Source organism: Pinus tabuliformis, chromosome 8 (genome assembly GCF_031772625.1).
Source record: "Pinus tabuliformis cultivar Carrire ecotype Pingquan chromosome 8, CPIR1, whole genome shotgun sequence".
Classification (NCBI taxonomy): Eukaryota; Viridiplantae; Streptophyta; class Pinopsida; order Pinales; family Pinaceae; genus Pinus; species Pinus tabuliformis.
The window spans coordinates 1,103,349,992-1,103,377,779 of NC_142294.1; the positions used below are offsets into that span (position 1 = coordinate 1,103,349,992).

The 27,788-nt window shown below is 39.7% G+C and overlaps 1 protein-coding gene across 8 annotated transcripts in view; it reads left to right on the forward strand.

The window, feature by feature from the left end:
• Nucleotides 1-27,788, forward strand: part of LOC149239196 (uncharacterized) — a 381,661-nt gene that overhangs the window by 20,961 nt on the left and 332,912 nt on the right. For 5 of the 8 annotated variants that reach the window (XM_089373342.1, XM_089373344.1, XM_089373340.1 and 2 more), the window contains exons 2-4: nt 20,740-20,794; nt 21,265-21,300; nt 21,419-21,463. In XM_089373342.1, the coding sequence (XP_089229468.1) occupies nt 20,740-20,794; nt 21,265-21,300; nt 21,419-21,463 (136 nt within the window). The remainder of the gene's footprint in view (nt 1-20,739; nt 20,795-21,264; nt 21,301-21,418; nt 21,464-27,788) is intronic. The other 3 variants (XM_089373345.1, XM_089373341.1, XM_089373343.1) reach the window with 2 other exon arrangements.

The following is a 27,788-nucleotide window of genomic DNA, read 5'->3' on the forward strand; positions in this document are numbered from 1 at the left end:
ACTTGGGACCTATCTAATCATAGAGAACTTTGTATTTTTTCCTTGGAGGATAATTTTGGAGATGGATGAATTTTGACTTATGGATTTGGGTTATTTATCTTGTCTTGGAGCTTTGTGTTGTAAATGAAATGCTGGTTGGATATACTCTATAACATTGTAAGTAAATTTTGATGTTATTGTTCATGTTGCTGCATACTGCTAAAATTAGGGCTAGTTGTTGCATGATTGAAATGTGGAATTGAGCATGTTTTAGCTAATTTAATGTATGGGCCAAATGTGGAATTGAGCATGTTTTAGCTAATTTAATGTATGGGCCAATGTTATATGAATGAAATTTCCTAGAGATTATTTGTCTCGATAAGCTTGCATCATTTGCTTTGAAGTATAAATGCTTGAAGGTCACTTTTCTTTTCTTTCTCTCAACATTGGATGAAGCTGACTTTCTGGGCCTCCTTGATTAAGAAACCAAGTCCTTACTCATCATCATCCTTGACTCCATATCCCCAAGTGAATTAGGCATTGATCCCTAAAAAATGGTGGTCATTCCCTTCACCTTTTTCCCCTTTTATCACTTTTTCCAAGTCTAGCCCTCAAAGGTCACCTAGGGCATCAATTTTCCAGGAATTAACCCAAGGAAAAACTTCAATCTCCTATAGGCTACTGTGCTGGTGTGTCCTCTCCCTCTCCTCCATATTTGAGGCAATTCTAACAATGGAATCTACGGGAATCCCAAGCCCTAGCTCTAGGATTGAATTTTGCCTAGGCATCCCCAAGGCTAGACCTCAACATGATCAATTCAAGCTTTTGAAGTAAATATTCTTGTTTGGTCCTTTCCCTTCACCTTGTCCCAGATAGGAACATCATTGGTTGCTGCATTCCATCCTTGAACATGGGTTGGGTTTGCTTGGCCTTGTGTGGTCCCACTTCTCAATAAAGATTATTTGTTAAGGACCATTTGGGAATCCATGTTTCCCAAGGATTATAAGGATTGAGAACCTCGTCCGTAAGTCTATTCCTTCTCCCTCAACCCTCCAATCCTCATCCATTACCCTCGGGAGACCAAGTCCGTTGCTTAAAGAGCAAGCAAGTTCCATTCTTCACTCCATCCTTGGGAAAGGGTTTCTAGGGTCACCTTCCACCTATTCATTGACATATACTTTACAAGTGATCCCTACACTACCGGGACTCCTCCCATCGGTGAAAGTCTGTAAAGAGCAAGGAGACTTAGCTTTGGTGACAATGGGCTAAGCCTCCATCGTTACCCTGAACCTAGCAGTTTCCCTCTTAGGAAACCATTTAGGCTCCCTACTGGTTGGAGTGGTAACAGGGCCTGCACAGAGCCTCAAAGAGGCCATTCAATTTAGCTTAAGAAGAGGTCATTTCAATTTACAGAGGCTGAGAAGATTTTCCAATAGGCATGAGAAACACTTTCCTAGTCAGTAGTGTGTAAGATGACTTGATTAGCATCAATTCGAGGTTGAGCGTGTGGCAGGATGCGCAGAGGTGATGCAAGGCCTGCACAAAGGGTTTGGACGACTTGCTTTTCAGTTGTCAATTTGAGCAGGGATTGCTTGGAGAAGAGGGTAAATTCCCTAAGGTAATTTTCCTAGTATTTCTCTCAGATTGGATAACCAGTTGGGCACGCAAATTTATTGTACTTAGAATTCACCACAGCATAATAATAAATCCCTTAGCTGCTGCACTGGTTTTCCCACATTAGGTTTTTCAGGGGACAATTGTCCAAAAATAATTGTGTAATTTTTATGTGTGTGTGCTAGCATTTCTCAGTTCTTATTTTTGCTTCCGCAGTATTTTATTTTGTGAAGAAATTGCAGCGTTATTAATTTGATATTAATCAGAAAATTCATAAATTGTTAATTAGTTAGGAGAATTAATTCTAGTTGCTGCATTTGAAGGAATTTTCACATATATGGTAATCATCTTACAAAGCCCCTTAGAGAGTTCCTGCCTCCGTAGGAAGCCTTAGGTCTGGGAGTATCTCTTATAATTGAATAGCCTTTCCTCTTAGGTCTAGCTCTCCTCATAAGCCTTTCTTGGAGAGCCATTAAGCTTCTTTTGAAGCATTGAACCATTATTTGACTCTCTCCTTTGAATGGGCCTTGGAAATCACATCATAACTTGCCATTGATCCTATATTTAAAGTGATTTCCCTTATCTTGGGACTCCTCCCATTGGTGAAAGTTCGTAAAGAGCAGGGGACACTGACTAAGGTGACATTGGGTCTTTGTTCCATTGTTTCCATTTGGTCTAGTAGTTGTCCCTTAGGTACCCCTCCTAGGACCCTCGCTAGATTGTATCATTCATAGCCTTTTCCCTGTCTACCTTGACCTTGGATGAACCCTTGTATCATCAAATATTTCAACCCTAGGTCTTGTGTAGTCCTTTCAAGGGTTTTTTCTTGGAAAGTCTTACTAGCTTATGCCAAAGTTCACACATTTATTGAACCTTTCCATTGAATGGGCCACCTTGCCTCACTTCAAGCCTATCCTAGATACATCAATCACAAGTGAGGGATACTGGGACTCCTCCCGTCGGCGAAAATACGAGAAGAGAAGGGGACTTAGGCTGTGGTGACAGTGGGCCTTTGTCCCAGGTGTTGTTGTGCCCTCTAGCTTTTGCCTCATTACAAGGTCTGCTAGATTGTGCAGCAACAAGCCACAAGCTCAGAGATTATGAGCGACACTATTCGATCTATGACAAAGAGATATTGGCCATCATGCATGCATTGACCAAATTTTGGTAGTATCTGGTGGGGAATAGGTTCAAGGTGAAGACAAACCATAATAGCCTAAGGTTCCTCATATGTGGATCAGTAAATTGCAGGCCTACGACTTCGAGATAGAGCATGTCAAAGGCAAAAACAATATAGTGGCTGATGCACTTTCGAGGATGCCACACACCTTCTCACTCATAGAGAGGATATATGACTACAAGTCCTTGCTGCTTGTGGAGTATTCAAAGAATAGATTTTCCTGTGAGATTCTGGAGGGGCTAATCCACGATGACAGGTACCAGGTTGTGAATGATATCATTTACTATAAAAATTGGATCTACTTGGTACCAGAATCACAACTGAAGGAGAGAATTATGCAGGCAGCTCACAACTCACACTTAGCGGGGCATTCAGGGTATGTTAAGACCTACAGGAAGATTAGGGAGAGTTTCACTTGGAAAGGCCTCAAGATGGATGTGTTGAGGTTCGGGAGGGAATGCAACACTTGCCAAGAGAACAAGGCAGAGCACACTCAAGTAGGTTTACTGCAACCACTCCCTATCCTGAAGCATAAGTGGGAGAGCGTTTCCATGGAATTTATCACTGACTTACCTCTAGCGCAGGGCAAAGATTGTATATATTTGGTGGTAGATTGTCTCACAAAATTTGCTCATTTCTTTTCCATATCGTCAAAATATTCAACGTTGTTGGTGGCCCAATTGTTTTTTAAGGTCTTTAGATTACAAGGCTTGCCGAAGACCATTGTCAGTGATAGAGATAGTAGGTTCATGGGTGGTTTCTGGCAGAAGCTTTTCAGACTTATGGGGACTGAGTTAACACTGAGTACCAGCTACCACCCACAGACTGATGGGCAGACAAAGATAGTCAACAAATGGCTGGAAGGCTATCTCCAGAATTATGTAATCGACCAACAAAAGGCATGGGTAAAGTGGTTGCACCTAGGAGATCATTGCTACAATATCACTTTCCACATGTCCGTCGACATGACTCCCTTCAAAGTGTTATATTGGTATGATGCCCCAACATTTGCAGACAGGATATTTGGGGATAGTTGGGCACCGCTGGCCAAGGATTGGATTTAGTAGATTCAAGATATTCTAAAGGTCCTCAAGGACAATTTACACATGGCTCAGAATCAATATAAACTATATGCAAATAGGCACAAAGTGGAGCATAGCTTTGAAGTGGGAGATATGGTGTACCTCCATCTTCAGCCCCAGCCCCACAGACAGTCATTGCTCAAAACAAAGGTGGCGGAAAAGATAAAACCTAGGTTCTATGGGCCATTTAGAATTTTGAGACGAGTAGGAGAAGTGGCCTTTGAACTCGAGTTCCTGAAGCCTGATGTAAGATGCATAATGTCTTTCATGTCTCGTTTCTTAAAAAGCACCTCAGACAACATGTTGTCACTTCCAGAAAACTCCCACCATTGGACGATGAAGGATAATTGATCTTGGTTCTAGAAAAGATCCTTGAAACAAGGGAGAGGAAGTTGCGGAGTAGAACAATAAAGGAGTACCTAGTAAAGTGGAAGGATTTACTTGTGGAAGATGCCACTTGGGAAGGTGAATAGGTGCTCAAACATCCTAAGTTGAAATTGCTTGAGGACAAACAATATTGGGCGAGGAGCACTGTAATGTTCCCGACCACTTAGGAAGCTTATGAAGGAGTCCGCTAGCCTAATGTGGTTCCCGTAGGCTAAAGTGGGGAATTTTTTAAAAAAGGGGACGTAATTTGCCTAAGGAAACATTATAAGGAAACATATAAAAGTCTAAGGGGTGAAAATGGGACATTTCCTAGGCAAGTGAAAAGTCAATTTAACTTTATAAAGTAAAAATATGATAAAGTGACTTTATAATAGTTAAAAAGGTAAAATGGCGACAAAAGTGGCCATAAGTTTATAAAAAGGAGGAAATGAGGAAACACTCCTCATTCGTGCATTTTGAGTTTTTGAGAAAAGAGCTCTTGGAGAGAGTTTTGAAGGAGAAGCTTAGGGTTTGGAAACCCTAGCTAGTTTCAATGTTGAAACTAGACACTATAACTGGTTAAAGGAGTGAAATCACTCAGATTTCACCGTTGAAATTCAAAGGAGAAAAATATTTACAAGAGATTTGAGATAGAAGAGGTGTTATCAGTTGAACCTTTGATTTATTGTTCTTCATTTATCATCTTTTAGGTTGAAGAAAAATTTGAGGGAGCCAAAGATTCAAGCCTAGGTTTGCATTTAAGTCACTGCTGTTAGAAGAACGTGCTCCTCTCATTCTGCCATTCGAGACATCAGAGATAGAGGATGAGCTTGATGAGTAAACACAAGGATGAGTTCTAGCCATAGTAGCACGAGCTTCAACATTTTTGGAGGAGCAGGTCACTCATTCCTTCACTGGGTTGAAGTCTACATTTTGAAGGCCAAGTTTCCTTTGTCATCCTGGAAGAGTTCAGTTGGCACACAAATTGATTTGCTCTAAGTATGAGGATGGGATATCTGCCATATTACCTGTTGGGTATATGACTGAGATGGGCAACCTCTCACTCTTAAATCTGAGTCCTTAATATGTACGCTGAAGTAGTTTTGTTTACGGTTGAAGGCAACACTGTAAGGGAACCATTCCAGCCTTGCTAAGTCATTGTCTTTCCATTTTTGGGACGTGTTGATGTGCTGTACTGGCACATAAAGGAGCAAATTCTGAGTTTATATATGTCACTGAGGAGCTGATATACTTCATTGAATCATCCATTGTACCCAGGTTCCTCTGTTCCAATTGTTTCCAATATATTTTCATAGTGAATACGAAAAGGGAATTGTCTATTTGTTTTCTTTCTATGACAAAAATCATATATCAGTCCTATGTAAATCTTTGAGCTTGGAATATATCAGTTTGAACTCTTTGGTGGCTTTATTTTGGGTGCATATCATTTTCTGTGTGTATTTTCTGAAGTTGAAATTATGAGAAAACACCTATAACAGTACAAAATTAAACTGTTTGACAAAATGCATCACTGAAACTACAACACAAACTCAGAAATTTATTGTGAGTGGTACCGGTAACCTTGGTTGAATGTTTTGGCGTTATGCCGTGAACGCATCGTGGTAACCTAGTGCACGAAGTGTATGTTTAGAAAGAGTGTAATAGGCTAGTTTAGGAAGGTGTTCTAGTGATTAGTGTGGAGCTGTTGATGAAGGCGCTATTTCGGAGTGCATGGCAGTGCGATATGCAAACGACAAAGTTGTCAGTAAGTTGTCATCGAGAGTTTTATGCTGTTGAGTCTTCGTCAATCTGAGAAATATTGCTGTCAAGATCATTACACTATGCTATAGTAGAGGTTGTGACAACCTGAGAACAAATAATGCGATGGTGTGCGCACTTTGGAGTGTGGTCTGCTACCCACCAAAAGTGGGTGACCCCATAGGATATTCTTTCTCTTAGATTTGTCTTCAGCCAACAACTAGCAGCCCCTGACAGCCACCAGTGTAGCGATATATTGTGCCATTTGATCTCTACTCCCTGAGCTAGTCGTATGGCCCATCAGCCATCTATCAAGAGCATATGTTTGAAGGTGGGCAATCCAATCCTAAAGGTATTTTTTCATTGTGCAATCAGGGGCTTATGCTTGTTTTTCCTTGGGCACTTTGGGCATAAATTATTGGGTGACTTGGAAGAAGGAAGGGTTTTGACTGTAGTTTTGTTCCCTCACCTTAAATAGGGGGTTGATCCTCAATCCTAGTCTCGTGGAATCTCTCCTATTGGCTTATGGCTTCAAGAAGGGCACTACTTGGGAAACCACGATTTGGGTAGCATGGCCCCGTTTTCCCATTTCTCATTTTTCACTCCCCTTCGCACATTACAAGCCCTATTTCATCATCTTCCCTTTTTGGGTCCACAAGGCACTGGTACACCCCCTCCCCTTGTCCACATGTTTGGATCGGGCTTGGAAATGTTGCCCCAGAGGTTGATGCAACTAAAAAAAAAGGTTAAAAGCATATCATGGCCACAAGAAAGAAACAAAAGAAAATAGTATTATAAAATGCAAAAGATGGTCGGGACATTATATTAGCATGTGGGCAAAAACCAAACATGACCTCTACGCCTTCATTATGGCCATCACCTTGGTCCTTGGGGCCCCATGAGTGCCCCCACATCATTAAGGAACCCATGCATATCCCAACCCCTGGTGGGCGATGAACTGCCCCACCTTAAGGGGGTAATAACTGCTTATATCATACATAGCATGCTCTCATCTCCTGGAGCCCCAAGCAGTAATACAAAGAAAAATCAAGAAAAGGCAAAAGGCAAATGAAGAAGGGTGGAAAAACAAAGGTTGGGGTAACTCATGTATCCACAATTGCTCCCTCCTACATCTATACACCTAAATATGTGGACATCCTTCATCATTACCACCCTTGAACCCATGTCATTTGGTTCTGAGACCCCTCTGTCCCTATCCATCTCATCGTTATTCACATGATCCCTATCAATTGAAGGACATACCTAGAACTTATCTTTCCCTTTAGGGGATAGGAACATCTAATAGGGTTGTTTATTAGCCAGTCCTACCTAGGGAGGTAATACTATTACAAGCTTAAAGCCCCAAATTGGAAGGGAAGCCCATTATGAAGTCTCGATGTGCACTTGATTAACAAACTTGGTTCACTGAGATGCACTAATGAATTATTGTATTTGATGGTGAATAAGCGCATTGGAGCTTATATGTAATTGGCAGGTGGTTTCGTCATGGGCTGGGCAACTTAACTAGGACCCAAGCCCACCATAGGATCATATTGACACCCTAAGGGGATGCTTTGAGAGCCATGGGACTCCATCATGTGTTAGAGTATCATTTCATGCCATGGGCATCCTTAGTAGCTTCATTAGTTTGTTCATTGCCCCACATTATTCGCGGATGATGCACTTGGACCAGTGTGCCTCGGTCGGCTTAACATGATCATGGCAGCTGATCCAAGGCCTAGAGGAGGTTTCTTTGATGTAGATCATCATCACTTTGATTCTTCTCTTGTAAAAGAACTCACAATTTTTCTTTGGAAGCTATTGGAGTATCTTGGATGCACTATGATATTTGAAGCTGATTCCTTATCTTGTCTTGGAGCTACTTCTTGAATATGGATGGATATATTACATGATTATCTTGTAAGTTATTTTCTTGATGAAATCTTTCTCTTGAAAACATCTAATGTATGTAATTGTTGTAACTAATGTAAATGCTATTGTGCCCTAATTTTTTTGAAGAACTTTTTTTGGAAGCTCTTTGGTTGACTCTTGTATATGTTACTCATGATATAACATGCAATGAATGTTCCTAGTGATGAAATACTATTTTTCTTCATGAAACTCCATATTCTAATAGTAGGTAATTGTTGAAGGTTGGTATCTAGGGCATCAACTTTTGACTTGCTCGAGGGCAAATTTGGCCAATCTAATGCATCTAGGGCTCCATAACACAAAGGACTAGGCACTAGTCCAAGGATTTTGGTGATCAAACTTCTCTTTCTCCATATTTTCTCCTAAATTTTGGTCCCCTAAAGGTAGGGCGGAAATATAGGGCTTGCAAGAAAAATTTAAGGAGATGATTTCTTGGGAATTCGAGGGTCTAAACATGAAGCTCAGGGTCTAAGCTACCAATGCTCCAAGTTTGCTGGGCATCTGCCCGAGTTTCATCCATAAAATCTCTTGCCCTAGGTGGTACTCTAAGAGGGAAAATCTAGGTCTCTCTCTCACCTTGGGGACTTCTTTGAGGGTTATATGAGTTTAGTATTCATTGGAATAAATCTTAAGAAACCCTTTCCTTGCCTTGCCTTGACCTAATGAGTACTTTGGAAGCATTTCTTCCCACAATTATTCATAAAACCCTAGGTCTAGTGCAAGTCTTTCTTAGGTCTTTCAAAGAGATCGAAGAGCCTTTTGGAGGTGTTAGATCATCACATAGAGCTTCTTTGAGGGGTCCTACATCATTTTTTATAGCCTTGACCTTAGGAACACCTATTACCATCATCATATCTAAAACCCTAGGTCTTGATCTTTATAGCTTTTCTTAGAGAGTGTGTTAGCTTCCTTTAAGCATTGAACCAGTGTTGATAATATCGGTATCGGGAAAATATCGGCGAGGGTCCAGAAAATATCTTATCGCCAATATTGGCGAAAATATCGGCAAAATATTGGCAAATATCGGCAAGCATAAAAAATGCATAATATATTCATTTTTTAAAGATTTTTAAACATATAAAGTAATAACAACATGAAATAAACACATTGGCACATAAATATGAAGAAAACACTGATATATATGATGTCAAATAGAAATGATACATCAAAGGCGATACCGAATCCTGCTGATCCCTGATAATTGTCCATTCAAGGACTCAAATGTGGAGAACCAATACAAAATAACATCACATATATGAAAGTATCTCATCATCATGAGTTATATGTAGCATAACAAATAAAACTAGCAGCTATCTATCTAAAATCACTGCCCTCTCCCCCTTTTACGGGAAAACATGATGGGCTGTTTGCCAGGCCTGCCCTAGTAGTAGGAGGCCCTGACCCTGCCTCTGCACCTAATGTCAAATAATGAGTGCTAGGTATGGGGCTATGCTCTCCTATATCTATAGTAGATGGTGTTGATGTTGATGCTCCCGCAGTCTCCTCCTCCTCCTCCTCCTGCTTCTCCTTTGAGTGTTGCTGCTCGTCTGACTCTGAGTCCTCCTCTTGCTGCCCCTGCTCTAATGGATCATCTGCCACTGGCTCTAACCATGAAGGTGACTCCTACAAGAGAGGCTCCTTAGACTCCACCCTCCACGGAGACAATACATCAATATTGTCTAAGCTAAGTCACATGACACGAGGACACGAGACACGGAGGACACGTAAATATGAGTATTCAATACGAAATGCAACGACCTGGAAACAAGACACGGGGGACACGTTTTATATATATATACCGAAATATAGTTTTTTATCCATATTAAATTGCAGGTTGCAGCTTATCTAATCAAATTAAAATATAATTACTTCTCAAAGTTCATAGTTCACTTTAAAAAAATAAATAGAATCAAAATTTACTATTTAGAAATTAGAATGTGATATGCTTGGTCTTGATTCTTGAATATTCAATGTTCATTGTTCATGTACAACTTACAAGCACATAAGAAAATAACTAAAGTCTAATCCTATTGATTTCCTCTGCCCCTCTTGCGATAAATGCCACAACTTTCCCTTTCCCTCTAGATGTAGATGCTGGTGCTGGTGGAGTTGGCAGTGGAGTTTGCTATGTTCTAGAAGCTGAAGAACTAGAAGTAGGAGCTATAGGAGGTAGACCACGTCCTCTACTGGTGGCAGGGGTAGCCCGGGCAGGTGGTGTCACCTGGAAACATTACAATCTCCCAATCCTGAAATCCTAAAAAACTGATAAGTCTGCTGCATTTTGAATGAAATCTAAAATTCTACTTTCTCCATATGAAATCCAATGAGGCCGGAACCACTCTCAAACACCCTGAGTCATTTCATGGTAATGTTAAAAATTTAAATAAAAGGATGAAAATGAAGATTAAGGAGAATGTCACTTTTACTTTAAGAATTTAACATTACCATGAATAGCATATCAATACTAGGGCCTAGAACGCTCAAACCCTCCTTGGCAGCAGCCACATAGCTCTCCCCTAACTTCTCCAGCAATCAGAAATGAAAATGATATGAAAAAAAACAAAAATCAGATTTTTATAGGCTGTGCAGAAATTTTTTACAGTCACCGGGCGATATTTTCCGAAATATCGGCGATATTTTGGAAATATCGCGATATTTTGGAAATATCGCGATATTTTGGAAATATCGCGATATTTTGTCGGCGATATTTCGGCTCGCCGAAAATATTGCGATATTTCCGAATATCGCCGATATTTCGGCGATATTATCAACACTGCATTGAACAATTGTTGTGTCTCTCCTTGAATGAGCTTGGTGGAGACACTTCATACCCAAATCATTGATCTATCCATCCTAAGTGATTCCCTTCTTACCAAGACTCTTCCATTGGTGAAAGTCTGTAAAGTGCAAAGGGGACCATGACTGAGGTGATAGTGGGTCATTGTCCCTTTGTTGTCACTTATTCTAGTAGTTGTCCCTTAGGTTTCCCTTCCTTAGGGCCTTGCTAGATTGTGTAGTAACATTTTTGGTGCCATTGCCGAGGACAAAGCGAGTCTACCTTTATAAAGTCTTTACCTTCTTCCCTAATGACAATATATATATATATATATATATATATATATATATATACTATTATTTGGCAACTCCATTGGAAGAACGAAGCCCTTGTTCTTCATTGAACCTCAAAGTCAATGCTTGTAGGGTGAAGCAAGCATCTCTCAAGGCATCTTTGAATTCACCTTGGCAACTCCTACATGATTGATATGTGTAACCTAATAGGATGTCTTACCTTGATGAAATCCCCGCCTTGGACATCACTAGCATTCCTGGGTACCCAAACCGTGTCACCTTACGCACAATACTCGGGGTGCCCAAGTTTGATGGTGATCCATCTTCTATTGATCATGTGACAAGATTTGCTACATATACCACAAAAGCTGATGTGGTTCATCATGATGTGCTCATAATGTTGTTCATAAGGTCCCTTCAAGGTCATGACTCATGGTTGTATAATTGCAAGCCTAGGAGTATTTCATCAATTGAAGCATTCTTTGATAACTTTTTGGAGCATTATCAGGCTTGCCCAACATCAAATATTGATTTTCAAAAGGAAGCCTTCATTGAACATAAGAAGGATCATGAGGAAGAAGAGGATCCCTTCCTAGATCATCAAGATGATATCATTGATGAAGACATTAAGGGATATCTTGAATGGAAGCAAGATAAGGAGTTTGATGAAGAAGGTTCCTTAGAAAGTAAAATTGAAGATAGCCCCATCTTTTTCAAGGATGCTATCTCTGACATTCTACATATCAAAGACCTTGAGAAAGACGATCCCATTAACCCCTTGGACATTAGTGATTTCTTTCATATTAAAGAAGGGAAGTGGGAGATCATGGGTCATCATTTTGACAAAGATCCGATCTATGACACCGATGAAGAAGGAGAATTTGTGGAAAGTGAAGTTGAGGCTAGCCTTGTTTCTGTCAAGGATATTATTCCTAATGATACGCCTTTTGAGCTCCTTGAGGAGCAAGGTGATCCCATGGCTCCTCTGAGAGTTGGCATTGAAGATAACTTGCATATTGAAGAAGGGAAATGGGAGATTATTAGCTACCGCTTTGACAAAGACCCCATTTATGATGTTGATGATGAACTTGATAAGGCTATTGATTTGCCTTATATTCCATGTCATCAAGAAACGTTGATCACTTTTGAGAAATCCTTGGGCCTTAGTATTAAAAATGATGAACACATGGTGGTCTCACCTTTTAAACTTGATCCTTGCAATAGGCAACTTGATTGTTGTAATACCCTTGCTTGCCTTATTTTTCCTGCTATCCTTCTCAGCTAGAGCATGAGGATATAAAAGGGAACTTCATGAGTGTTGATAGTGCTAGATGCTGCCAACATACAGGGGGTTTCCTTGATGTGAAGTCCCAATTAGACCTCACACTGTTTGGTGTAGGATCCCCATCCAGATATAAGGTCCAACCACTGTTGCAAGTGATTTTAAAGAAAGCCTTGGCTGCAAAATATACACAAGAGATCATGCACATAACTTTTGGGGTAGCAAGTATGTAAGCTTTGTGAGACATCAAGTGCAAGGTGTAAAAGGAGCTTCCACGTGAGAGATAAGAAACTGTTGGCACATGTTTGGGGCTGAATTTTAAGGAGGCCGTGGGCATTTAAGACATAAATTTCTGCAAGGACAAGTTGCATTTGAGCGCAGCAATATTTTTGACTAGGCTGTGGGCTTTAGGAGGCTCATCCTCCCTTGTTCAAGCGCAATTTTCCACACCCTTTGAGATTGATTTGTTGCTGCAAGAAAAGTCCCTTATATTTTCAGATTGAGCAAGTTTCATTTGTAATTGTGGTTGCTACGTTTTACCTTGTCTAAGGAGGAGATTTAGCTCTTATGAGTCACACCTTTGTAAAGTTTCTCCATCCATTTGGCAGCCTTTGAGAGGCTTCTCCTCATTGTAACACAACTCTAATAAAATCATCTTTTTGGCTTGAGGGAGCTTGGGAAATTCTCCCATGGTATCCCACCTCCTCATTTAGAAGGAGGGCTCTATTGGGTGGATTGATTTGCATGTTCTAGTTCTTAACTTTCACATCTAGTTTACTTGCATGCATATTTAATTTGCTAATCTAAATCACATGTGGTTAATATTTAGAATTAACACAACACTCACATTTCCTTTTATTTGCTAATTTAGACTAATCAAGTTTGCTATTTCATTACTTGAGCTCTTGCATTTTTCAACTTATTGTTGCTTAAGTTACAAGATTTGCAATTTACTTTTGAGCAACTCATTTTATGTGCAAGCACTTTACATTTTTGGCAAGCTTTGATTTGTTCACTAATCCATTTTTACTCAACTTGGTGAATTGTTTCATAACTATTTGGGTACATGCTTCATCATTTTGTCAACTTATGCTACATGTTATTTTGATAATTGTTGATATTCCTTGGAGAATTACATCACCATCATTTACTTGAAGCAACTTACCTGTCATCATTTACTTGAAGCAATTTACTTGCAAACAATTGGTAAAGCATATGCAACACTGGTGAAGTAATATTGAGCTAGTTCCACTCTATTTTTCCATTTGAAGTTATTGGTGCAATTTATTTTGGGCATTTTCTCATTTTACTTATTTTTTAAGCATTGCTATTAACACTTCTATTTGGAAAGCAATAACATTCAAGCATTTCATATTAGGCATTCTAGTTTAGACTTGCACATTTAAAATTTACCTCCAAGCATAAGCTTGGTTGTATAGACATAATAGGACAAAGATTTTCCTTGAAAATTTCTTCCATTTGGTACAGAGTAAGGTAAAGTGTGTGACTCTGTAGTTATGAAGGTGGCTTTGTCCTCCTGTAGGAATGGCGACACACATGGTTTGTAAGGATTAGGGGAAGGGTATCGTTAATGATGGACTTTGTGCCTCCTCAACCCCTCTTCCTTGCAAGTCACCCCAATATTTACCCCTTGGTAAGAAGTTGAAGGGAGTATCTCTCACTTTAGAATAGGCATATAGATTAAAATTAATCAAGATAATTGCATCTCACCTTATAGCTAGTTTCCACTTCTAAATCACTTACTTTAGAGCACTTTTCAGTTTACTTGCAAATTTATTTATCCCATGTTCTTGTCATGATGGATGGCCTCACTATCTATTGAAGTTGTTATCTATTGTTGTTAAATACTTCATTTAGCAAGTGAAACATCTAATTTTGCATCCATTGAATCTCATTTGCAAGTTCAAGCTGTCTTTCCTTTCAAAGTAGCATATTGCAAATAGTGTAGACTTTCATCTTGTCATCTTTACTTTACTTGTCAAATTTTTATCACATGTGCTTAATGTTTATGCTTATGATCATGGAATGATATTATCTTTACATGAACATTTCTTAACAAGTACAATTTGTATCTTGCAAGTGATATTTCATACTTCATCTAACATTGTACTATTTTGCAGGGATACTTGTCATTTTACTTTGAATATATATTTGAGCAAGTATTTGATTATTTCATTTTGAGGAATTATTTACAAGGCATTGGTTTACATTCTTGTCTCTTGAATTTTGCATTGATTATCATTGAATATACATCTTTATATTACTCATATATTCACAAGCTTGCTTATATCTTGAAGTAGTCCCACTAACCTTAGTCTCCTAGAAAGCTTACATCTCACTCGCTAATCTTCATTTAGGGACCACCCCCCTTAGCTTTAACTATGAGAGAGACTTAACGGAGAGAGTTGGGAATAGGTGACAACCCCATCTCTTAGGTTGCCACCAAGTCACACCTTGTGGGGTTGAGGATTTTCCCCACACTAACCCAGGTGTGCAAGCGAGGCGGCAAAAGAAGGAAAAGAAGGAAGGAAAAAATCTCTGTTTTTGGGCTCTATCTCTCTCACACGTGTGAAATCTAGGGTTTATGGTGCTACAGAAGGAGGATGAAGTTGAAGGTCCGGGGTGCAATAGGACAAAGTGTAGTATCATGTAGCTGGAAGAGAGAATACTCTATCTGGACCTTGTTGACTTTGGGAGGAGCTATCTTGCTCTAGGAAGGTCTTAGTAGGAGGCTGGATTAGGCTTTCTAAGGAAGCTGCAAGGCTGAAATTGTAGGGTCAAAGTTGTAGGATAAGTTGCAGTATTGAAGCTGGCAGGTTGAGTTGCAATATTGAAGCTAGTTGGTGCAAAATCAGGAAAGACTTGTTGGAGGGCTGACTTGGTACTTTGGAGAAGGACTTGGTCTAGGGTTTGGGTCTTTGTGTCTCATCTTGAAGAAAATTCTATAAGAAGAGAAGAGTTTACCAGGTTTTCCCCTTGGAGGGGTTTTGCCTTGGCTGAGAGCCTAATTTCTGTGTCCTCTGTTGTTGCTGTTTCATTCTTGATATTTGTTTGATGAAAAATCTAACTAAAGAACATAAGAAGAATAACTAAGTTCATAAACAAGTATCAGGGAAAAAGGAAAATAAGATTTAATAAGCTACCACTTTGCATTTTCCAACATGGAATTGATTCCGACAACTGAAAAGCGAATTGCTGCCCAGATTTGCGCAATGGAGAAACTCACATGACCTTCTTGCTGGTAAACTCGAAAGAAGGAAAAGAAGGAAGGAAAAAATCTCTGTTTTTGGGCTCTATCTCTCTCACACGTGTGAAATCTAGGGTTTATGGTGCTACAGAAGGAGGATGAAGTTGAAGGTCCGGGGTGCAATAGGACAAAGTGTAGTATCATGTAGCTGGAAGAGAGAATACTCTATCTGGACCTTGTTGACTTTGGGAGGAGCTATCTTGCTCTAGGAAGGTCTTAGTAGGAGGCTGGATTAGGCTTTCTAAGGAAGTTGCAAGGCTGAAATTGTAGGGTCAAAGTTGTAGGATGAGTTGCAGTATTGAAGCTGGCAAGTTGGGTTGCAATATTGAAGCTAGTTGGTGCAAAATCAGGAAAGACTTGTTGGAGGGCTGACTTGGTACTTTGGAGAAGGACTTGGTCTAGGGTTTGGGTCTTTGTGTCTCATCTTGAAGAAAATTCTATAAGAAGAGAAGAGTTTACCAGGTTTTCCCCTTGGAGGGGTTTTGCCTTGGCTAAGAGCCTAATTTCTGTGTCCTCTGTTGTTGCTGTTTCATTCTTGATATTTGTTTGATGAAAATATCTAACTAAAGAACATAAGAAGAATAACTAAGTTCATAAACAAGTATCAGGGAAAAAGGAAAATAAGATTTAATAAGCTACCACTTTGCATTTTCCAACATGGAATTGATTCCGACAACTGAAAAGTGAATTGCTGCCCAGATTTGCGCAATGGAGAAACTCGCATGACCTTCTTGCTGGTAAACTCAGCCTCTTCAAATTTCTGTGGAAATCTCCCCTGGAAACCCTCTCTCCAATTTCTGCTGATCCTCTCACTGATGCTCTGTTGGCTTGAATTCTTCCCTCCCTGAATGCTGCGCACCAGAAAATTCACACTGCCTTGCTCTCTTGCTCATTCGGTGTGTCTTCTCCAAGCCCCATCGATTTTCTCTTATAATTCTCTCGCTGGACCACCAACGACCAAGATCTAATCACGATCGATGGCTAAGATCATATGAGACTTGATCCAAGTCACTTTCTAGAAGTCTCTAAAGCATAAGTCGATCTCCTCAATTAATTCACTTTAATTAATCAATTTTCCTAAGTTAGACTTAGGAAATTTTAATTATCCGGTAAATTAATTTAATTAAGGTGTTTTAGAGTCATATCTCGCGAAACCATTTCTGGTTATTGGAGATCTCATGTTCCCTACCCTCTCTGGCACCTTATAGACTAGAACACATGTTCGATGCTACCACAATAACCAAAAAGTAACAACAATCTCCAACTCTGACAATAATAACCAATTCATCCCGCTCAAGAAATGTCTCCCAAATAACTTGCAATTGAAGCAAAAATGGAAAACCTATGTGATTTTCCTGCAATACAAACTAAGGTGGCAATGATGTCCACAAATATTGGTGAGTACCAACTAGAGTGCAATAATTTCCACCGAAACTAGTGTGAGATTCTTGCCTGAAGCCCTCAAGAGAAACTTGCTTGAGCTCGCGATCAATCAACAAGAAATACTCATAAACTAGAATGAATGAGAAATGGTCTTCTCTCGATAAACCATAATGAATGACAAATGACCTTCTCTCCCCTATTATAAGATTTTGTTAGATCTTCTCCAATATTCTAGGAATCTCCATTTATTATTTTATTAATAATCCACCTAGTCCATTTTCCTCCTATTTTCCAAATGACTTTTGGCTCCTTTTAATTACCCCTTAGATAAAAACATTTTTTCACCTTTGATCTAATAAGTGACTTTTTATTACTAATTAAAGTCACTTTTATCTCCTGAAAATGCTTAACTTCCACCATGATCACACTCGCCTCCCAAAGTCCCTTTTCAACATTTTGTCTTGTAGATCTTTTCGCCCTAATTCCAATGAGCTATTACACTAAGGTGTTTCTCCAAGTAATCAACTCGAAACAACACCTAAAGTGTAATTAATTAAAATATGCCCGTTAATAACTCCATTTTACACAAATCGTTGGAATGCGGCAAAACCAAGATCGAATTGTGCAGAACTGATCCTGATGATGAAAAATGGCAAGTGACCCCAGTTAGCCCCCATAAAACTTCTCAAAATCCTCCGGGCCCACCAATAATTTAATCCTGCTCCTGTGACCTAGCTGACAAAAGCTCTGGAAATCCCTCCTAATCTCACCACAAGGCAATCTAAAAATTGGGGAAATTACAGCCAACCCACTAGCTTTAATCATAAATGCTCAAATAAGCCCACACGTGTGAGCCGCTAGGCTTCTAGGGTTGACGTCTTCCATAGAATGGCCTCCAAATGCCATGTCCAAATGCTATAAGGTGTCAAATGTGATGTAGACGCATGTAAAAATTAAGATTTGAGGGTTTTCCCTCAAATCCACCTCAATGGTTCCCTTTGGTCCCAAGATCCAGTTGGGGCACCACAAAGTGCTCTGTATGGGTCGCCAACTACTCAAAGTGTCCATCTTTGCTCCAATGTTGAGGGCTTTCTAGGTGCTACTAGCCCTCTTTGGTCTATGAAGGTGAGACCATTCTCATCTGGGCTCTGAATCAACTGCCATCCATCAATTGGTGCTAAGGCTGGCCTAGGGACATGCTGGGTCAAGGTGTGTTATCCTGAAGAATCATTAGATCCAATGCAAAGTAGTACAACGTCTTGGGTGTTGGAGGTGCCCTAGTACATGTGTCAAATGTTGTTGTTTCTAGGAGGTCCATGAGTCTCAACGCTTCACCTGTTTATGCCAATATACTTCTCTAATGGCCTAGGTACCTATGGAAAGGTGCCCAAGACATGAGATGCTGAACCATCTGACAATCACAACATAGATTCTAGTGAAAGCAACTGGTCATTAGGGACAAAAATCATTATTGCATATAAGTAAACCAAGCTTGAGTGTCATGGGCTATTTAATACTTCATATCCCCTTCCAAAATCAGGGTCTTGAACTCACAATGGTGTTTCCTCCCTAGGTAGGAGTGGCTAAAGGACAACCTTATTAAGTGTTTCCAGCCCCTAAGGGGAAGTAACATTTCCTTAGTCCACCCTTCAATTGATAGGTGTTAGTGAATAATAATGATGGTATGGAGGGGATAAGACTTCATGGCCAAGTGCCATGGTCAAAGGGATCGACTGACAGGGGATCCAGATCCTGAGTGTATAGATGTGAGGAGGGAGCAATCGTGGATGCATGATTTACCAACTCGGCTTTTGTTTTTCCACACCTATTGTGCACCTTTTACTTTTTCTTGATTTTTCTTTGTATCATTGCTCATAGCTCAAGGGTTAGAGCTTGTTTTGAATGATGTGGCAGTCTTATTACCCCTTAATGATGAATAGGTTTATCTCTCATCAGGATTGGGACATGCAAGATATAGATGTGAGGAGGGAGCAATCGTGGATGCATGATTTACCAACTCGGCTTTTGTTTTTCCACCCCTATTGTGCACCTTTTACTTTTTCTTTGTATTACTGCTCATAGCTCAAGGGTTAGAGCTTGTTTTGAATGATGTGGCAGTTTTATTACCCCTTAATGATGAATAAGTTTATCTCTCATCAGGATTGGGACATGCAAGGGTTCCTTCTTTTGATTTAATGGAGCAACATGTGCTCAGGAATCAGGTGATGGCCATAATGAGCTATAATTCTTAACAATTTATGTGTTAGAATGTAAATAATATTCTTTAGATCTGCAACCGATAGTTGCAGATCTACAAGAAAAACACTAAAAGCAGTGAAATAATGTCTTCTTTTTATGTAGTTTTGATTGATGCCTTAATGCCTCGATGAAATGGAGTCAGAAAAAGAGTGAAAGTTGATGAGGGAAACAATATACGCAAGTGTATCAACTCAGAAACAATCATCACCTGACAAAAGAGTGTATCGACTATATCAATTAGCTGCTAAAAGATTATTATTCATTAACAAAATAGTGAGTGAAGCAAATGGTTTGTAGTAAAAAGAACATCAACTCCAAGAGAGCTCAGGGGGCATCACCCCAAACACTCCTCAAACATCATTCAATCCCATTGGTGAGAGGTTCATACTAACGCTGTCTACTGTGTGATCAAAGAACCAACATCAATCATCGATACTTCGAGTGATCTAATTATGAATGGGACAAGGATGTGAAATATAGGTGAAGGAAGAGAAAAGTGAAGACTAATAATTGGTAAATTGTCTACTATCCTGAGTTCTCACTCCTCCTTTTATGATCAATGATGGGGATTTACATAGAAAAACCCCAATAAAAGCCATAGATCCAAAAATAGGTGCCATGAAAGGTCATTCTCTAGCATAAGTAATCCCAAGAATAGAAACATGAGATAGGAGGATAAGATATGAAGAGCCCAAGTAGGGTACTCCACGTGGCAAAATAAGGTATTCAGGGGACAAAGATTGATGGAGGTAAGAAACTGAGAGACAATATTGACTTGATCGGTGTTGACAATTCATTTTCAAGGTAGTGGCCTCTTATACACATTGAGGTCCTAAATACATCAATTGGGGAAGCAATTGATTGCCCATCTTACTAGGGTTTCCTAATGAATACTTTATAAAGAGGATTTCGAAATATATAATTGCAACTTCATTGTTTAATTCATGATCCATAAAATAATTAATTTTGAATACATTATAATTCATTCAACTGCATGTTTAGGTCACTAGAAGACAGATTAGACTTCACAAAGAAGTAAATTTAGTGACACACTTAGCAAAAAGAGGGCTTATTTATATCCTTTCTATGGGATATTTTAGTTTCATAGATCTCACCTAGAAAAAAATTCGGGTGTTCCCTAAAATTATGAAGGACGTTATATTGGTCCTGGGTTGATTTCCATAGCATTATTTAGTATAATTAACTCAAACTGTCTGTCTTATACCTAACTCTAGATTGACTAGAATTTGTTACTAAACATCTCAGTCTAGCTAGGTCATAACCAATTGTTGGAAGCCTTATCAAACACATAGAAAAATGGTATCATATAAACCTTTCAGTACTGGAAGACATCAATTGTGGAAAAAAATTCAAGACAGTATAACAATGATATATATAGTGAAAAAAAGCAAAGTTTATTTTATGGGCAGTTATACCTTGCATTGTGCTGTTTGGTTTTCTAGTGTGGTTCTCTGTTGAGTTTTATCCTTTGCATATATGTAGAATTAGTCCCTTCAATGGCTGTATTAGTAGCAATCCAAATTGATTTATGACTGTATGCTTTCAGTGGAGAGTTGGCATTAGAAACAGCACGGAAGGCACTTGATGAAGGGATATCTGTGGTGAGATTAAGTTGCTTCCCTGTTTAATTTTTCTTTTGTAAGTCAGAGTGAAGGGGGGCTTAAATTTAATATAATAAAAGTAATAGAAAGTTGAGATACTTATAGGAAGTTTATGGGTTTTTTTCCAAGGAACCTTGCGGGAAAACCCAAGGGATGCTTCCCTACATTCGTGGATGGCATCACTAGTAAATCCATCAGCACAGACTATTAGCCTAACTTAGGGGGACTCAAAATGGGCACCCACTCACACAGAACTAGCCAAATGACCATCAAGATTGGCAGCAATTGATGGAGCTAACCCCTTTGGCTTCTTTCAGGAAGTTACCTCTTCTATAGTCACTATTCATTTGTCCTCTTTAGCAACTTCATTTCCTATTTGACAGTTTTCTTTCTGCATTATTGTCTTTGCATTTTGTAGAGGTTCTAACTATTTGAAATTTTGAATCATTGGCTAACGAGGAAATCAACAGTTAGAGATAACAATGACAACTCCAAATGCATTGGAGGTTAGTGTTATAATTTTTGAGAAATTTTCATATACAATGAATTCAGCTTGTTTATTACAGTAGGTTGAGTGACGTCCATATGCAAGCATCTGACATTGGATCTCTGTATGCAGTGCAGGTGATAGCAGAGCTTGTGCAGGGGTATCCATCAGCTGTCATTGGAGTAATTTACAATGCAACCCTTCCTTTTCTTTATTGCTAGCTTGCAAACAGTTGAAACTGAGAAAAAATGAAAGAAACTGTGTATGAGTGAATGTCTTATTGCAGTCAAGAGTGATTCCTAGAGATTTATATAGAGTAATGAGATGCAGGAGATGGTCTTGTCATTTTTCTGCAAATAATCTGATTTCAATCTGGATGTCGAATACTGAAAATTTTGTAGAGAAAATACTGGCAAAAATCTAGTGAGGAAATTTCCTCACCCCACAGGGAAATCCAGGCTCTAACTGTAGCTCCAAGTGAGTCGTCCAAATTGCCTTTGCGCTGGCTCTGCGTCACCCTAGCGTAGTTCCTTCTGTGCTCAGTTTGAACAGCCTCTCCTCAAGCCGTCTAGTCTACTGCTGTCTAGGAAAATGTTTCTTCTGGCCCCCGGAACCTCTATCCAGCCTTTGGCATTGAAACTCGGTTTTTTCCCAGCAGAATCGAAATTGCCTCTAGATGCTACTGCACTTCCCCAAAGTCAGCCTCTTTGTGGTTTGTTTACCTCTCTGCAAATGCACTCACCTCTGCCCCGCTCTCACTGCTTCGATCTCTGACTCTCTCTCCGACAACTGACTGCTGCTACTCAGGAAATCAATTTGCTCAAGTGTCATCTCCATCAACACATCAACTTCCTCTTATAATCCTCTGTTGGACCACCAACGACCAAGATTAAAACTTAATCAATGGTTAGGATCATCTCTGGATCGATTTGTGTGAGTTTCTAGATAATTCTCGCCTTGACTTAATTAATACTGATTAATTAACCATATTCTCTAAGTTTAGACTTAGGAAATATTTAAAAACTGGTTAATAATCTAATTAAGTCATTTTTAGGCGGAGTGTCCAGAAACGATTTCTGGCTTTTGGAGATCTCATGTATTCTAGCCTCTCCACAAAATTTCAAGGGTAGAACACATCAAATGCTACAAAAACTAACACTATGTGTTATTGTCTTTGCACACCTCTTGGGAATCATCATCAATTGTCGTAGCCTCGTGATTTTCTTTGTACTCATCATCTAACTCAACAATCTCACTAAGTGACGACAAACATTCTATAACAATTTCTGACTCTCCCTCATCCCAAACCCTTATACCAACCTGTTGGGGTGGATCTGTGCTAACTTCATCTTCAACGAGTATGACTTTTCCCAATTCGTCATGGGAGGTTTATGTCATGGTCTTCACCCTCAAGTACATGAGCTGTCTCTTTTGTATGAATTAATACCTTTCTCCAATCTTCATTTGAACTGTTTTTCTCCTTTGGGCTCCCTTCAATCCTTACTTCTTGGTCCTTAGTTACCTTTTCATCTTTGGATCTGCTGCCTTTTTTTTTTTTGCCTTTGATGACACCCATGCTGCCATGTGCTCCATCATCTTTGCAAAAGTTTTGTCATAATTTTAAAATTTTTGGGCAAACAATTCTTCTTAACTTGGAAGCATTTTTCTTTCCTTGTTATAATCTGCCCTTTAAACCCAACAATTGTCTAGGAACATGCTCTGATACCAGTGTAAGATTCCCAACTAGGAAAAGGCCCAAACTATCATTGGGGATGATGAGTTTAATAACTTCCTTCAGTGAAGAATTTCGTCAAACACATTACATGCATACTGTTGTAGGTGATTTTCATGATTTTACTTGAATAACAAGTAGCCTTTACATCAAATACTCATATGGAATACTTCAACCCAACAAAACATCTTTATTTAGGACTTGGAAAAATATAAAAAATTACACCAGCAGTAAAACATAGAGAGTTCTCTTTAAATCTGAGAGCTGATATGAATTTTATAAAATGATTACAAGGTAACAAAGAACCTAGTTATAACAGCAGTGAATGGAGACACTTCCAATGGAAATCTGAGCTCAAAATGCATGTGACCTGCTCTCTTGAAGACCCATGACCAGAGGTAACTTCCAGCAGTGCATTCTACAGGGGTTTGACCATGGAATCTCTACCTTAAATTTATGCTTCAACCACATAAAATACCACAAGAGGAACCTTGAAAGATCTAGTACTAGCGCGACTTTGGGATTTGTTACCGCTCAAACTAGCAAGGGTCCTATGAGGGGATCCTATAGAGCAACTACTAAATCAAGTGGTAATAATGGAGCAATAGCCCACTGTCACCTCAACTAAAGCTCTCCGCTCTTTACAAACTTTCACCGATGGAAGGAGACCTAGTATAAGAGGAATCACAAGGATGGATAGATTAGTGATGAGATGAGGAGTGATTCCTAAAGCCTATTCACAAGAGGCTTAAATTTTGGTTTGCTTGCTTTGGAAGCAAGGTGATAGGCTCTCTAGGAAGGGCTAAGGGGATACTTAGACCAAGGTTTGTAGAATGTCCTTTGACAAGAGGTATCCTAGACCTAAGAATCCTAGGGGAGAAATGGATTATATGCAATCCTTGTAAAATTTGAGTTACAAAGTTGTGGGACCACAAAGAACCCAACTGGACCCAAACTAGGCCAAGGGTGTGGGGTTGATCATCAATTAATGGGCTTGACCAGGTTTGGGAGGAGAATAGGATCAAAGGAATAATTTTCTCTTGGAGTTTAAATGCAATGATCCAAATGAAGACACTAACCCAAAGGGATCTAGGGAGAAGAACGGTCTTTGAGCTCGGGCTTGCACTATCACAGGATTCCACTGTTGGATTGAGCTCAAAATTGGCAGACCCCTTGAGAAGATCCCAACACAGTTCTAGACTGAATTTGAAGGGTTTTTGATGGCTACAAATGATTTCTTGTGATGCCCTAAGAGGCCTTCTAGGGTTAGGCCTAGAATTGGGAGAAGGGAAGAAAAGAAGTGTTATTTTGATCACCAGAGGAAAGTGAGGATCAGTGCCTTGTCTCCTTGGGTTAATGGAGTCAGGATACACCTAAATTGAGAATTTTCATATGCCAAGGAGCCCTAATTGACCTTTGCTAGCCTTCCAAGTGCAACAACTAGGTCATTAGAGATTTATACTTCGGATTGCAAAAAGAAATGAAGTTTCAAGGCTTGTTAACCTATTAGGGTGCCTCTAGGAACATTCACCCTCCCTCTCAATGACAAGACATGCAATATATCAATTATTCAAGGCTTTAAGAAGAATTCACATTACTTATGGCCCTTACAAGAACAATGGTACAAAAATATCATGCATTAGATAAGTAAGAAAACGAAATAACATTAAATTTTACTTACAAGAGAGAGAGAGTATATCCATTCATTAATTTCGTATAAATAGAAACCCCAAAGACAATAGCGAAAATACAAACATCATAGTGCATTAAGAAACCCCAAATTTCGTCAAAGAGAACAAGTGCGAAAATTTCAAGAGATACTAATCCAGTCCAAGTGATGATGAGAGGAATGAATGAGCCTCTCATCTATTTATACAATCCAATAAGGGGTTCGAATAACCTAATTGGCCTAATTAAGCCCCAAATAATAAAATAATGTACAATAGTGACATGACTTGGTGACAAGCTCGCCAAGATAGCTCCAAAATAGAAAGATAAGCTTCTCAAGTGGGCAAAATAGTAAACATAATGAGTCGTTGGGCCATTGAGAAGGCCTAGCGGAGTCCAAAGTGTGCCAAGTTGAGAGAATAGGCTCCAAACATAGTGATCAAGGGGTTGGCCCCTTGATATCCAAGCAAATTACATGCGGTGTCCCCAAGTGGGTGTGCGGACACAATGACATCCTCATGGGTCTCCAAGTGGATTGATCATGCCTGTAAAACATCTATAAGGGCTAGAATTATGACATAAGCCCTCCCTTCATCTCCTATGGTGAGACACATCCTCATTTGGGCCCTGGAACATCTGCCAAGTGTATGGTACAAGTGTGAACTCGGCTGGGCATGGTGATCTAGGTGCATCATCCTCATCTAAAAGGTGGAATACGAACAATCAATGAATGGTGTTGGGGATCCATGAAGTGCTCTCTGCTATGGTGGAGGCCCATGGCTCTCAATGCTCACCCTACAAATGCCGATATAACACTCTAAAGGTCTTGGACCTCATATAGGGAGACCAAACCCCAAATGGAGTCCCACCTGCAATCCTGTATAAGATCCAATGCATCTCCTCGCCTTCCAATACAACAAATCGTTAGAGTGATCAAGTAAAAGAGCTTACAAATCATGGCACCAAGTGGACACTTCATAGTGGCATGCCATTCCATAGTGGGCTTTAGCATGTACAGGTGTCTCCAAGCTCAGAAAGGGGTTAACCAAGGACCCTATTAGGTGGTTTCAACCTTTAAAAGGGGTGACATGTCCATGGTACATCCATAAAATGGTAGGTGGCATGCGATATAGTGATGGAATGGTGTAGTCCATGAAGGGGAAGCTTTGAGCCACATGCCATGGTATAAGGGTAGCTAACATAAGGGAAGTCCACACTTGGGTATAAGAATGTAAGAGGGAGCAATCGTGGTACATGAGTTACCCCAACCCTTGTTTTTCCACCCTTCTTCATATGCCTTTTGCCTTTTATTGACTTTTCTTTTATAACTGCATGGGGCTCCAGAAGATGAGAGCATGATGTGCAGGGTATAACAGTGAATTCCCCTCTCTTGGTAGGGCATTTCATTGCCCACCAGGGGTTGGGATAATCATGGGCTCCTTTGTGATGGAAGGGGCTCATATAAGGCCCTAGGAACCAGGGTGATGGCCATAATGATAGGGGGTAGAGCTCATGTTTGGGTTTTCCCACGTGCCAATTGTGTATGTTCCGACTATGTTTTTGCATATTATAGTACAATTTCCTATTGAGAGTGGCCAAATATGCTTTTTCTTTTGATTTTAGCTGCATCAATCTTCGGGGCATCGTTCCAGGCCCAAACCAAGGTGTGGACAGGGGTGGGGGGGCTAACTCATTGTGGACCCAATGGACAAATGTGGACCCGAATGGGAAATATGATGAATGGGGTCATAATGAGTGGAAGGGGGGTGATATATATGGTGTCGGGAAGCTGGACCACGCAACCAAAATCGAGGTTTCCCAAGTAGTGCCATCCCTAAAGCCTAGTAGCCAATAAAGGAGATCCCATGGGACTAGACTACAAGGCTAACCACCAAAAAGGACAGAGGAGACAAGAGTACATACCTAGTCCACTCTTTCCATCGAATCCCCCCACTAATCCATGCCCAAAAGTGTCCATGATAAGTAAACAAAAATACCCAATCACATAATGATAAGCCATACCTTCGGGGTTGGAAGGCCCACCTTCAAACATACAATCATAACAAATGGGCGAGGGACCACATGGTTGGCTTTGGTGGCGGAGAAAATGGCACATCGAGCTATCTGGTGGCTGCAAGGGGCTTATGGCTGTCGATTGAGGAACATCTAGGAGAAAAATTTTCTCCTACGGATATCACCCACAAGGTCGTGGGTAACAGGACTGATACACACTTAGGAATATCCCAAATAATCACTGTGTTTTTTGAGTTTGAATGATCTAGTTCATTGAGGAATTTTCACAAACAGTTTGTAGACAATATGTTGTAGGTGTCTCTTATATAATTTTAAAAGGATTAAATTGACATGAATGGTGCTAGTCATAAGGAGTGTTTGAAAACATTGGCATTACTTCAAATCACTTTAAAAAGAAAATACATCCATCTCTAATACATATGCTTCGAAAAATAAGTGGACAAATTTAGAGTACCAATGAAATAAGTGAATTTAGTAATTGTAGGAGGTACTAGATCAAAATGGAAACAACGATTACTTTATGGATTTTCATTAGGGGTTATATTATATATTCTGCCCTCAAAACGCAGAGATGCCAACAAGGAGTGTAGCCAATAATTAACAGTCTCGAGTCCAACAATAAGAACAACTTCAACCAAGAGAGAACTCATCCCAAATGTATAAGAAACTCGACCAACTTCAAGAACAACGAACTGGACCCATTTCCTACTGAACCCACCAACAAACATACTCGGAAACTCACTCTTCTCCATGGGAACTCTTCCAACGAGATAAATCTCCAAATTTGGCTATGGCTATCACTTGTGAGAGAAAATATATAGAAAACACATTATCAGAAGATAAAATCAACTGATAAGACGTCTTTACCTCAATATATTATGCAAATCCTTTACTCCATTGAAGCACAGTGATGAAATCTGAGTGATCTCACTCTCTTGAACCAAATAGGGTGTCTAGTTTCAACACCGAAGCTAGTTATGGTGGCTAGGGTTTCTCAAACCCTAAGCTTCTTCTCCAAAACTCTCCAAGAGCTCCTTTTCTCAAAATGCAAGTGAAAGAATGAGGAAGAGACC